Genomic DNA, 14,488 nt, shown 5'->3' on the forward strand with positions numbered 1-14,488 from the left:
GTGTCCTTTCCCAGTGATAGTAGGGGCAACAAGGCACGTATTGTATTGTTGCCATCGAGGATAACAAGATGAGGTTTATATCATATTGCATGAGTTTATCCCTCTACATCATGTCATCTTGCTTAAAGCGTTACTCCATTCTCTTGAACTTAATACTCTAGATGCATGCTGGATAGCGGTCGATGTGTGGAGTAATAGTAGTAGATGCAGGCAGGAGTCGGTCTACTTGTCTCGGACGTGATGCCTATATACATGATCATACCTAGATATTCTCATAACTATGCTCAATTTTGTCAATTGCTCAACAATAATTTGTTTACCCACCGTGAATACTTATGCTTTTGAGAGAAGCCACTAGTGAAACCTATGGCCCCCGGGTCTATCTTCCATCATATTAATCTTTCAATACTTAGTTATTTTCTTTGTATTTTATTTTACTTTGCTTCTTTATCATAAAAATACCAAAAATATTATCTTATCATATCTATCAGATCTCACTCTCGTAAGTGACCGTGAAGGGATTGACAACCCCTTATCGCGTTGGTTGCGAGGATTTATTTGTTTGTGTAGGTGCGAGGGACTCGTGCGTGGCCTCCTACTGGATTGATACCTTGGTTCTCAAAAACTGAGGGAAATAGTTACGCTACTTTGCTGCATCACCCTTTCCCTTCAAAGGAAACCAACGTAAGTGCTCAAGAGGTAGCAGGGTCCCAAATGATGGGTCGTTGACCCTACATGTAATATATGACCTCATCAATCTCTGCATCACAGTGGTCTTCCCCTGAACACAACTCATTTAGAGCATCTCCAACAGACGCGTGGTTGTGCGGCGCGCTAATTTTTTTGCAGCGTCAAAATAGTCTTTTTACTCGCGGGAGCAACGAAGAGGTTTGTTAGATGCAGAAACAACACGACGCCCAATACAACGGCCCCACTTGCAGCAGTCCAGATTTTACAACACGCGTGAGCGGGCGCACCAAATACGCATTGTGCGCTGCCATTTTTCCCAGCGCGCCGAACCATATTTCCCGTGTGCAAAATTTTAGCGCAGCTGCTGGAGCGCTAGTTTTGATCTCGCGCGCGCTACGTGGCTATTTTTTCCAGCGCGCGGCTTATCTAACGCGTCTGTTGGAGATGCTATGTGTAAATATGACGTGAAGAGCAAGTACTGTTGGGCTATTTGGTCATTCTTTCCCTGAAATCTACCTTGCCTCTTGGCTCAACTGATCGGTCAGCTGCTGCTCCATGAATCCAAATTAACCTAAAATAATCTCTCTCCACTCGTCATCACCATTCTATAAGAGCAGCTAATTATAACAAGCGACACGGGCATATATATATATATATATATATATATATATATATATATATATATATATATATATATATATATAATACTTCTAGCCCGTCACCATCATTGTCACCTTATCAATCACACACGTAAGACGCGTACCAACGACCGAGGCTGCCTGCCTCGTCGACATCCACACCCGTGTGATGTGGCGTGTGTCCTCCGGTCCTCTCCTTCCTACTCGGCCAAAAGCGCCGTCGGATGGAAGATCTCCCGGAACTCCACTCCACAGTCCACACACACACACCCCGGCGTGACCCCGCGTGCGTGCGTGCGGCACCGGGAGCCCGACACGCTCTCGCGGCTGTTCCCGTCGACCCTTCTCCGTCTTATCGCATCGCACCGCAAAGGTGTGGCGCAGCCGGTCGACCCCGGCCGCCGTCGCGGTCTCACACCTTTTTCGCGCGGTTGCGTCCCGGCATTCTGGCAACGAGTCAGCCACAATAATAACCAGCAGGGAATAATCTTTCAAAAAAAAGTATATCCCCAAAAAACAATAGGGATTAATAACATTTCAAAACAATAAACAGTATTCTCAAAAAAAGAGTAGGGATTAACCTTTCAAAACAAAAAAAACATGGGTCGCGCTAACTGCCACACATGTGGCAGGTGTTAGATAGAATCAAGAGAGAGAGGAGCGAATGGAAACATATGTATATGAATGAACTGTTATTCTATTGATTGAAGATTGGGGTATTTATACCCAGTTTACAAGGCGGTTACAAAAGGAGGCAGTTGCCAAAAGTGGCACCGACATAGCAGTGATTAATAGTTAATTAACCTAATTAATTAATTCCTAACACTCCCCCTAATCAATGCTTGTCTTTGTGAATATACATCATCTTGATAGACTCCTGCTAGTATGTATTTGCCTTGAACGTTCATCATCTTCATCTTGGAAGTCTCCTCCAAAAACCCTATGGAAAAAATATGAGGAGAATAATGCAGATATGTTGCTAAAACTCCTTTAAACCCAGTGGGAAAAATAATAAGGAGAAAATGATGCAACATATAATGATTATTGTCTCTTGATAACTCATATGGGAAAAACCTTTGAAGAATGAGAAAAATCATCGATGAGTTTAGAGAACAATTAATATGTCTTGAGTACTTTCCTTAAAAAAACCTGATAGGGAAAAAAGAAAGTATGACATGCCTCGTTAAAAACCGTTATGAGAAACTTTGAGAGAAAACTCATAAAGGAACAGAGTGCGATTATATATGCCATCGAAAACTCCTTTAAAACCCAATGGGAAAAAATATAAGGAGAAAATGATATGACATATATGAACACTTGTATCTATATTGTCTCATTAAAAACCTTTTATGAGAAACCATTAGGGACAAACTCATGAAGGGAAAAAGAGTACAATATATGTAATCTAATGTTTGTTAACAGGTTATACTTTGAGAGATTACTCCCCCTGAACTTTGCAAATCTGGAGGATGTCTCATATCAATTACATTAACATGATCATGACATTATGAATAATATGTCGGGTTTTCCAATATTTTGTTTGCAAACTGTCTCATCACTTTTCTATAATTCATGAGGATAAGTGATCTCGAGCAATGTGCTTTGTGATATTGCTCTTCATATAACCTGTATGTATTGAGTAATACAAGTGGTAGCATCTTGATAAATCAAGTTATGTTACTCTGATGAATCTCAACCACATGGTTTTGAGTGTGGTTAATCATTTTGCTAAGCTAACCATATTTTCAATGCCTTTAGATAAAGTAATTATGTCAGAATGATAAGTGGAAGTAGCCATTAAATTCTATTTATATGAATTCCATAAGAAGGCTATTCCATCAAATTCAGTCATTGATATGGCTTTGTTAGGATCAAGTAAAGAGCCAATATCATGGTCAAATCTTGATTTTCCTGATGGAATTGTTCAAGATTTATTATGAACTTGAGATATAAGTTAACATTCCTCATATCGACCATATACGTTTTGTTGGTGTGTTATATCCACATTGAACTTCTCAAATATGTGTTGGATATATGTAGACTGATATGTATTCTTGAGAGAATTCTCAAGTGGTAAACTTAAGCTAAATTTGGTTTAATCCAAATTTTCCGCCTTGAGATGATTTTGTATATGTTTAGGTCTTGTATAGACATTGATGATGAAGTCATCGATATACACTAAGTGATATAAGGAAAACAAATTTTGGATTCCCTTATTAACACAGAAGCAATCATCATTCTTTGAGTAATCCCTTTGAAGAAGGAACTCATTTAGTCGGTAGTACCATATGATTTCCGACTATTTCAAGTCATAGAGTGACTTTGAAGTTTTACACAAAACATGCTACGATTTATCTTTGGATTCGGAATTTTAAGCCCTTCAGGAACTTTAAAATAGATATCCGAAATGAGTGATCCATATGAGTATGTAGTCACTGCATCCATTAACTGCATGGTATTATTCGTACTGCCTATGATATTTAGTATCGAAACATAATTCCACTAATACCAGAAGGGTATGTCACATCATGATCAATGTCGGATCTCTGCGTGAACCCTTTTGCTACAAGCCTCACTTTCTCACCACCTCATTGACTTTGTCTATGAATGAGAAGTTTTTAGTATTCCATATGGAAGATATTTATGAGGAGTAGGTATTACTTCAGTAAATACCACTCATTTGTTGAGCGAGTGCTATCCTTCATTACTTGCTTCCTTTTTATGTGAACCAATATGAGTGCAAGAGGCACTCTACCATGGATTTTGGTTCTGGGCCCAAAAGGTTTTAGCAATTTGAGAAGAAATATATGTCGACAAATGTAGTCTTTAGTTTATATGATTCTGATGGAATCATTGAAGTTTGTGGATAAAATATTTACTCCTTTTTAACTCCTTGTGATTTCCTACAACAAATGGAGTCAAGGTGTTTCGATGTCCTGGCACCAAAACATTTGTGCACATTTATGCCGGGCATTGGATGATGAGCATCCAGTGAGGTGTCTTTCAACTTGATGTTGAATTACATTTACTAGTTGAGGATGTGATTTCCTCTGTTTCCGCGGAAGCATATGAGAAGTTATATCTCGTATTGTCAGATTTTCTCCCCCTCTTGCTCTCATTTGGGGAGAAGAGTGGTTTATCAGCTACCTCCACTCTTCTGACACTTTACTGCAGGAATATAGAATTTAGTAACACCTTGTCATTAGTAAATGTATGTCGCAGATTTGCAATGTGTTGCAAATATATGATTCTCTAAACTTCTAGTTCAGATTCTTTGAGTACGTGGATATAAGGATTGAATGTGAATAACATTTCTAATTTATTTCTTGGCATTCTTTGTGGTACTTATCTCCCCCTAATGCCAAAAAATATCCTTATTACTGATGCAATCAGCATACGGGCTATGAATAATTTTGATTGACGGATAAATTGTTATTCCTCACATAATTTTCGTGGCCCATTGATGTACGCCGGAGTGGTGATATCGGTATGTAACCAAATTATCGCAGATGGGAAATACTTTGTTGATTTCCACGTAGTTACTACAAGGGGAAAGTAGTATGAAATGCAGTTGGTATGATTTAGATCATACTTACGGTGTGTAAGGCCGTATGTGTCCAGCAAGAGGCTGGTAAATTTACAATTCTTTAAAAGTGGTCATGTAATTCATTTAACTCTCTTTGATAAGAAATTTAGCTAAACCATTCTGGGTATGCACATAAAATACTTAATGCAAAAAATGTGCTCATTGAATGAGTGAATGAGTTCAACAACATTGTTCATTCGAATGGGTTTATAGATCCTGTTTTCAGGAGAATTTGCTCTTACTTTGATAAGTTGAGCAATTTATTTAGCAAGATCATGCATGGTTGTGTGTGATAAGAGACACACTTAAAAACATTTTATGAATGTGTATATGAGTACCATGAAGTATCTAAATAACCCCAGATAATAGTTAAGCAATCCAGACATATCTTTTGAATGTGTTCAAGGAAGAAGAAGTGTCCTTAGAATTTTAAGGTGAGAGTGCCTTAAAACTTATTTCCCCTATGGCACATGTGGTGCAGATAAAATCTTATGATTTGGGAAAATTTGTAACTTGATAAGTTCTGACCAACATGATTGTCAATAATTTTCTAATCATCCCCAAACCAGGATGGTTAAGGCTACCAAGCCAATAATTTAATTTATTAATATCTAGAAAATTATTGTGTACGCAACAATATTGAGTATGACTTGATTCATACATTCAAAATTTATCGAATATCATGTCCGAGAAATAAGATATTGAACATTGCACTACTTGTAGTACAACAAGTATAGGCTAATAATATTTTGGGATAATTAAGAGATTACATGAGGTCTGCAATATTATGAAATTTTTATTACGCAAACATATCATCATTGCAATGGAATTCACCAACCCTTTATTGCACTAGATTTTTGATTCTCACCTTCTGATGTAGATTTGAGAACAATCATTTACCAGAATATTTTTTGGTTATAAGTTTGCAAATTTTAAAATTTATCCCAAATATGTGGTGTGATTTGACTATGTATTTGAGGGTTTGGTAATCATAGGTATAATCTTGTTATAACCATACATTTGACAAACTTGAGAGTTGTCTTTGTGATCGTTTGAAAACGATATATTCCCTATTAAGAGATAATTTTGTCTTTGATTGTCTATTAGCCTCCAGTTTACTTCGTATTCCTCATGGTTCTATTTTGTGACCAATGAATTGCTTAGTATTCTCAGTACTAGCAAGAATTTCAAATAATGTCATAGCACCCGTTGGGTGAATCTGATGATTTTAAGAAATTTCATGTTTCTTCATCCAAAAAAATGGCAGTACCATCATAAGAGGACATAAAGTGTATTAAGGCATCTCAACTAGACCTGCATATGAAAATATTTGATCACAAGATTTCAACTTGAAGTTGATTAAGTGACATAATTGTGAGCAGACGTATACTTGAGGTCTTGAAAAACAAATGGGTGATCATTTGTTGTGTGCTCACACTAGCATTCTTCTCTAAAGGAAAATATTTGAGATAAATAAATATTCATCCATTATGTACTTAGTTTGAGAACTAGGTGACGTTTGTGACATATAAAATGCATATGTACATATTTGGCTATTTAGAGAATAGCCATGTCATTTTTCCAACGTGGGGTTATGGTGGCAACAATGCCACATGTGGATACTATGACTGATGTCATGAATCATCTTAAAATAAATACTCCTGCCTAACATGAATTTAGAGCATTTGGAAATGCCAGTCATGTGTTACATGAAATGCTCATGCATTTATTTAATTTACTTCTAGGATTAATCATGTCCAAGGTGATCCTTGGTGAACCTGGGTGTAGCCTTCAATACAACGCATGTGATAAAATCATTGCTAATATTTTAGACTTCATTCTTGACAAAATATATGACTTTAAAGTCAATGTCAAAAACATATACTTTGCATGTTTAACATTGGTTAGTCACTATTAAAGTATAACCACAATGTGATGTGGACCTTACAATCGCGTTTGAGAAACTCGAGAGTTGCTCTAAATTATAGTGTCCATCTTGATAGATGGACGACACTATAATTAGAAATAATGAAATAGGCTTCACTGCCATGCATTTAACCAATGTAATTGAAGACCATCATCGGGGTATGCACATATCTGCATAATTTTCTACGACTTATTCAATCAAAATGAGGCTTAAATAATGATAGTAGTAGAAAAAAAAATCAACATGTAATGACCATGCATTACTATTTGTTACTATGAGAGTAACATATTTTAGTGAACAACACCAATTGCTCCAGAGTAGCAAATTTTTAAGATAGCTGATGCTATATAGTCATATGTGTAGACCTCAATATATATAGGATAACACTTTGAAGATAATCACCGGATGCGGTGTAGATCTCGCAGTAATAGAAAACATAGTCTGACTTTTGTCAGTAGATGTTCATATCTCTATTACCTTACGTTATGCTATATTTAAGAAAATCACTTTGAAAGTAATCATCTGTCAGAGTGATAACACGTAGATCTTACAGTAATAGTGGATAGTCTACAAAATTTTGCAGTAGATGCCAATATTACCTTATGATATCTTGAGGTAGTCACATCTATTATTAATATTTGGAAGAGCACTTTGAAGGTAATCATCTTGTAAAACTGACAAGATGTAGACCTCACAATAGTGGTGGATAATCTTATTTGACATCAATTTCTCTACTTGTCTAGGGCAGCGATGTGTTTGGAGTCCAGTGTTGAAGATCGACGGAGATGTGGATCGTTGGAGTTGTTTCATCTTTCCTTGCCGAGGATGGCGCCATTCGTCGCCTGACTCTGAGACTCTGTCGCCGGGCGAGCGTCGCGCGCAAGCCGTTTTGCCTCTAGATGCGTGAGAAAGCCCTCGGCACCTCGCCGCTGTTACGCCGCCTCCCCGTCGCTTTCTTCGTGTGGCCAAAACGCTCTTGGTCACGAGCGTGCTGATAACGTGTTAGATAGAATCAAGAGAGAGAGAGAGGAGCGAATGGAAACATATGTATATGAATGAACTGTTATTCTATTGATTGAAGATTGGGGTATTTATACTCAGTTTACAAGGCGGTTACAAAAGGAGGCAGTTGCCAAAAGTGGCACCGACATAGCAGTGATTAATAGTTAATTAACCTAATTAATTAATTCCTAACAGCAGGAAGAGAGACGCACCACACGTCTCTAATATAAACAGATTGCCACGTCATCGCATGCATGCATGTAGGAATCTTTTAGGATTTTCAGTTTTTAAAATCTTTTATCTCTTAAACGAAAAATCCGATTGAAAAATCTTTTTTCACCATTAAATCCCTCGCGATGAGATCTTCGAAACTAGATCCCATGTTGATATGTTTTAATGAATTTTTTTTTGGATTAAAAGTTGCTATGTCTATTGCATATGAATTGCCATGATGTTTACACTGAAGTTGCCATGATATGTTTCAGCTATTTTCTTCTACATTTAAAAGTAAATTTTGACATTTATAATACGGGGAATTAAGAAACTAGATTTGCCATGAACCATAAACTAAAATTGCCATGATACATGCACGTAAAATTGCCATGGTTCATACAAAAAATAATTTTCATGGTCAAAGTACTGGAGTTGCCATCATCAAAATACTAAAATTGCCATGATCTACAAACTAAAATTGCCACATGGCAACTTTAGTTTAAGCCCTATGGCAACTGCAGTGTAAACATCGTGGCAACTTCTGGCAAAAAAAAAAATTCGTCGAAACATATCAACATGGGGTCTAGTTTTGAAGATCTCGTCGAGACGGATTTAATGGTGAAAACGGATTTTTAGTTCGCTTTTTTATTTAAGAGATACAACATTTTTAAGGCGAAAACCAAAAAAAATTCTGTTGATATCATTTATTTATACGTGGCAAAATGAATGGTGACAGAGGCGTGTGGGCGATGTGCAAACGCCCACACGTGTGGGCGTTAATATTTCCGAAAAACATCATAAAAAACAGTAGGGATTAAAAAAAACAGCAGGGAACAACCTTCCAAGAAAAAAAAAACAGTATCCACGAAAAAAACAGCAGGGGATAAATAGCAGGACATAACTGCAGGCCGCGTGAGGCAGTAGAAAATTGCGGTTTGATTTTTTCTCCTCGCCCCGCCGCTACACGCCACGCCCACGCCATCGTCGCCGCCTCCACCCCGCACCAACCGCCCTCCTCTACATAACCGATCCGACAACCGCGCGGCCGCCCACGGTGGAGTCTCTCTCGCCGCCAGCGACCCGGGCCGGCGCGTTGAGGGTCGGGGCCGGGGTGGAGCGGCAGATGCGGGAGGGCGGCTCCGGCTCCGGCCGCGAAGGCGGGGAGGAGAAGGAGGCGGGGCGGGAGCGGGAGCGCGGGCCGCGGCCGGGGTGCGGGGGCGAGGCGGCGGGGCAGGCGGCGGCGGACTGCGCGGCGGTGTGCTGCTGCTGCCCCATGGCGCTGCTGGAGGTCGTGCTGCTCGTCGCGGTCCGGCTGCCGGCCGACCTCGCGCGGCGGGCCAGGCAGAGGCGGCGCCGGCGGCGCGGCGGCAGCGGGTCGGCGTCGCTGTCCGGGAGCACCAAGGCCATGTTCGCGGCCGCGGACGCGCTGGAGGCGGACGAGGCCGAGGCCGGGGCGAGGCGCGAGGAGGAGGCGGCCGAGGCGGCGTCTGAGTTCGAGCGCGAGATCATGGCCTCCCGCCTCTACGGCGCCGGGTTCTGGCGCTCCAACTCCTCCCGCTCCAGCTCCCGCGCATCCTCCGCGCGCCGGTAGCCGCGCTCGTCGACGGCCGAGTCGACCAGCTGCAACGGCGACGTCACGTCGGCGTCCTCCTCTTCTTCTCCGTCGCGTCGAGTGCGTGTGTTCCCTGTGCCCACTGTCGCGTTGCGTGCGCGTGGAAAAGATTTGCCCCGTCTCGTCGTCAGGTGTGTTAGTTTAGTTAGGTTAGCATCGTGGTACAGCAGGCGATCGTGGACACGTGCGTGCGATCTTGGCTTTGTTGTGTCGCTGCTTTTAGGATGGATGGATTCGTGATGGGCCAGTGGAATTGCTTGGCTTTGGAGAGAGGAACAGCGTGGTCCTGAACTCCTCATCATCGAGCAGCATATGCTGCCAATTGTGCAATGGAATTGCCTGCAAACAACCTACTCGTAGTGGTATTATGGTGCTAGTGGCAAATCTTTTGAAGGGATTACACGGGCCTAATGGCCACCAAAGATAAGATTACCATTTGCCAATGTGATGCACCCTACCCGGTGGAGTACTTTTTAGACTGCTATAGTGCAGCTGCGAATCATGGGAGCTCATGATACGCTCGCTTTGTCTGCATATCTGCTTGTGACACTGTTTAAGGCTCCTTTGATTCCAAGGATTGATTCAAAGGAATGTCATAGGTTCTTTTTTGTGTGTGTGGAGGAATTGGTTCCTTGCGAACTTTCCCTTCATAGCCTGTTTGATTCGGAGGATTGTAGTCCTTAGGAATATTCCCTGAGGATTGCTCTGCACTCTGTTTCTGAAGAAAAACAATCCATCCACTCTGTGTTCTTTCCTGTGGCACCAAACTTTCTGACCCAATACAGTTTTCTAACCGCAAAAAAATAATCAAAAATCGTACAGTTTTCTAATCCTGTATAAGATCCACGATGACATGCCACTCCAATCATGTACTCCCTTCGTAAACTTTAGACTTTAGTGATCTAAACGCTCTTATATTAGTTTACAGAGTGAGTACTGTTTTCCTATTTATACATTTTGAAAATCCTACGAATCAAAGAGGCCCTTACTTTTGATGATCCCTGCTTGAATTTCTGTCAGATTAGCATAACCAATTACAGTACATTTAAGTGCATATTTTGAACATTTTTTTGGGATGCATATTCTTAATTGAACAACCAGAAATTGAAACTTATGAAACAAAACATTCTTTTGGGATGCATATTCTTAATTGAACAACCAGAAATTGAAACTTATGAAACAAACGGAAAAGAGGAACACGCTTAACAAATATGAACTCTGAAAGATCCCAGGGACAAACTAAAATGTCAGTGAGTTACAGTTGCTACTAGGAAAAGGCTGAAACATCAAGCAATTCTAGGTTGCTTCCAACACTAGATTTATTTGGATGAAGCAATAGTGTGCAACGGCGTTTGTGGATTTCATACTCTCTTACCCATGTATCCCGGCAAAAGGGCGGCTTAGGATTCCTTGGCGTAGTCAAAGACGGCAATGAAGGGCATGAGAACAGATCCTATCCAGAGCTTGCCATCCTTCTCCTCCACTTCGCTCACAGCTCTCACCACCTGCCCTTTAGTGTCCTCCAAGATGTCAAGCACCTCGCCTTCAGGGCTGTACTTGATGATGAGCGCGTGCAGATTGCCGCCGATTTGCATCAGGTAGTGATACTTGGCGGGGATCGGGAGGCTGAGCAAGAACTTTCTGAGCTGGACGCGGCGACTCAAGAGCCGGGCGTATGCGCTGCGTCGGCAATGGATTGCCACCCAGAATTCGCCCTTGTCGTTGGTCCTCACGTTGTCCGGGAACCCAGGCAGGATGGCGAAGAGATCGACGGTGCCTGCCTTCTCACCTTTCAGCCAGTATCTGCTCAACCTGTTTGGATAAGGACACAATAATCAGTGACTAATTTCAAGTATACATGTATGAAATCCTGAACCAAATGGAGGGAAGAGTGTATAGACCTTCCACGAGATCCTTCACAGAAGACGAAGAACGAGCCATCCTTGCTTAAGCTCACTCCGTTGGGAAACCGGAGGTTGCGGTGAAGGACTGTTGTCTCCTTTGTTTCGGGATTGTATTTCAAGAGCCTCCCAGAGGCATCTCCAGAGAAAACCAACTGCATGAAATGCCTGCAAATGAATGGACGCACTAATAATTAGTTGCTGCACCTCTACACGATCAAGAAGTCCAGCTTAACGCCTCTCAGTCTACCCGAAAATCGTCACAAAGAAACTATAAAGCAGGAAAACGAGAACAGCTCGCACATTTACTCTGTGCCTCATGTGGAGCGGAGTTACTAAAGGTATGGTTTTTCACAGCAATCAAACCCTTCAATTGCTAGCACACAGTTCAGTTGAGGAATATTACTATTTGGGTAGTGATTTTGTTAGTATAAAGTTCAATTGAGGAATATTAGGAAATATTAAAATACAAGAAAGTATGCGGTGCACCCACACTGACGTCCATTGTGGTGCATTCGCTTTTCAGCAGGATACAAATTATTACTAAAAGTAGCCAAACTTTCTCATAAAGATATGACTACTATTCATGTAGTCGACCTCCATCAATCAACAGATGATACTACCATGGTTAGCAGTTGTTCAGTGGATAGGATCGCTAGTGTTTTCAGTTACAGGGTCCTAGTGTTTTCAGTTGGCAGTTGTTCAGTGGATAGGGTCCTGAGGTCTACTCAAAACTCAAGTTTACTAACGAATGAGGCAATGGATACAGCATAGCAAATATGTGCCAGTCCAACCAATACGATGATATGAAACTGAGGAGAGGAGAAGGCAATCTGGCAAGTCCGATTTTAAGCACGATGCAAATTATTATGAAAAAGATATCAAAATTTCTCATAAGATACTACTACCTCTGTAACTTAATAGTATAAGACATTTTTTGACATTTACGTACTCGAGCTTAAATTGCTAGTATACAGTTCGATTGAGGAATATATCTATTTGGTAGTGATGTGTTAGTATAAAGTTCAATTGACGAATATTACTATTTGGGTATTGATGTGTTAGTATAAAGTTCAATTGAGGAGTATATTAAAATACAAGAAAGTTTACCACCCTTACGTGCATTATGGTGCATTCGCTTTTAAGCAAGATGCAAATTGTTTTACCAAAAGTAGCCAAACTTTCTCATAGAGATATCAGTATACTTATGTAGCCGACATTCAACAATCAACAGATGATACCATGGTGTCTACAGCTATTTCACTCACCCCTTTACCTGTCAAATTACAGGGCCCTAGTGTTTTCCATCAAAAGAAAAAACAGGGTCCTAGTGTTTTCAGTTAGCAGTTGTTCAGTGGATAGGGGTCCTGAGGTCTACTCAAAACTCAAGTTTACTAACGAGTGAGGCAATGGATATACAGTACAGATATCAGATATGTCAACTGCAACCAGTAGTAAGCTGACATGAAAGATGAAACTGATGAAACAAGAAGGCAATCTGGGTGGCAACACGGACCTTCTCTGGTAGAGGACGCTGCTGTCGGTGAAGTAGACGTTGCCGTCGGCGTCGAGGTCGAGGTCGTTGGTGAAGTTGAAGCGCACGCCCTCGGCCTCCGTGGCGAGCGGCGTGGCCAGCCCGCCCTCGGGCCCGACCTTGGAGAGGCCGAAGTAGGCGTCGGCGATGTAGAGGTCCCCGTTGCGCTTGTCGAACCGGATGCCGAGCGCGCGGCCGCAGACGTGCTCGTCCTTGAGGTACTCCATGGGGGACGCCTTGGGCCCGCCGCAGCGCTCGGCGGTCCAGGCGGGGGAGGCGTGCGCGAAGTAGGCCCAGCGGGCGCCGTCCCAGACGAGGACGCGGCCGTCGGCGACGCCCGTGTAGGGCCCGCGGCCGAGCGGGTCGAAGGCGACGCTCTCGGGGCCCTGCACCTCGCCGCGGAACCGGATCTCGGCGCCGCGCAGCCGCTCCGCGGCGTCCGCGTGCGGGGGCATCTCGGCCGCGTCCGGGAGCTCCACGGGGAGCGCGTCGAAGCCCGGGAAGTCGGCCATGGAGCCCAGCCGCAGCGGGTCCGTCGCGCAGAAGGCCGCCAGCGCCGCCACCACCGCCGCCGCGGCCACCACGCCCGCCGACGCCATCCCCGCTCCCTCTCTCGCGCGCGCTCTGGGCTCCGCTCCTCCGCGCCTCTCGGTCCCTCCGCCTGCGGTGGGTTTAGCAGCCGCGTGTCATCGCTTTGTTGCGCTGCTGCCCCTGCCCGGTAGTAGCGATCTGCCCGTGGCACCGCGTCGTTGGGATTTTGATGCGCGGGCGCGACGACGCTCGGAGCGCGCATGCCAACTACCCCTCAGCTTCCCCTGCACCCGCGCAACGCACATGCCGCCATCAACCGCTGCCCCGTCGGCATTCACTCCCAGGCCCGGCACGAGCGCCCAACCAACTCCTCTCTGCTTTTCTTAACGCAAGAATCGACGTGACGATAGCCACTTGGTGTCCGAATGAATTTGGCCTATGCATTACAGCAACGTTTAGACTAGCCACAATGGAGAGTAACATACATTAGTAACATACACGTATTCCTAGACCATGTTATTATCTTCATAGTGGGTAGTAACATAAGTGTGGTAACATGCATAGCTTCATTTATTAGGTTATAGACTCATATTGCATTGGGACATGTGATGTTACGGTAACTAGCTAAGTTACTACTACTACCTCTCTCCTCACTAACTCATTGCCACATAAACAAATTTGTTGAGTTGGACTCGATGTTACTGCTGAAGTTACTCCCATTGTGGCTAGTCTTAAACAGAACCGCACGGTTTCTATGAAAAATGCTAGCACTCGCCCGACCGATCACATTGCCAGCTTCTATCCCCTCTGCGGCCGTCGGATCTGATTTCGAGGGGGCCGGACGACGTAGATCG

At 42.8% G+C, this 14,488-nt stretch overlaps 2 protein-coding genes across 2 annotated transcripts; one reads left to right on the forward strand and one right to left on the reverse strand.

Annotated features, from left to right (window-relative positions):
* Positions 1-8,645: 8,645 nt before the first annotated feature.
* Positions 8,646-10,144, forward strand: LOC119303153. The gene has a single exon (XM_037580246.1). It carries the CDS (start codon positions 9,180-9,182, stop codon positions 9,645-9,647), a length of 468 nt encoding a protein of 155 aa, XP_037436143.1. The 5' UTR covers positions 8,646-9,179; the 3' UTR covers positions 9,648-10,144.
* A 687-nt stretch (positions 10,145-10,831) lies between these two features.
* On the reverse strand, positions 10,832-13,887 carry LOC119303154 (protein STRICTOSIDINE SYNTHASE-LIKE 3-like). The gene is made up of 3 exons (XM_037580247.1): positions 13,086-13,887; positions 11,570-11,737; positions 10,832-11,480 (listed from the first exon to the last, which is right to left on the reverse strand). The coding sequence occupies exons 1-3, from the start codon at positions 13,700-13,702 to the stop codon at positions 11,069-11,071; spliced, it is 1,197 nt and encodes a 398-aa protein (XP_037436144.1). The 5' UTR covers positions 13,703-13,887; the 3' UTR covers positions 10,832-11,068.
* Between the last annotated feature and the right edge of the window lie 601 nt (positions 13,888-14,488).

This window comes from Triticum dicoccoides, chromosome 5A (assembly GCF_002162155.2).
Source record: "Triticum dicoccoides isolate Atlit2015 ecotype Zavitan chromosome 5A, WEW_v2.0, whole genome shotgun sequence".
Taxonomy (NCBI): domain Eukaryota; kingdom Viridiplantae; phylum Streptophyta; class Magnoliopsida; order Poales; family Poaceae; genus Triticum; species Triticum dicoccoides.

Bases quoted from the DNA above. Each gene is read 5' to 3' on its own strand.
- LOC119303153 (XM_037580246.1), top strand. From the start codon at position 9,180: ATGCGGGAGGGCGGCTCCGGCTCCGGCCGCGAAGGCGGGGAGGAGAAG.
- LOC119303154 (XM_037580247.1), bottom strand. From the start codon at position 13,702: ATGGCGTCGGCGGGCGTGGTGGCCGCGGCGGCGGTGGTGGCGGCGCTG. The intron at 11,738-13,085 runs GTCCGTGTTGCC...ATTCATTTGCAG, and splicing joins AGCGTCCTCTACCAGAGAAG to GCATTTCATGCAGTTGGTTT. The intron at 11,481-11,569 runs GTCTATACACTC...TTATCCAAACAG, and splicing joins TGTGAAGGATCTCGTGGAAG to GTTGAGCAGATACTGGCTGA.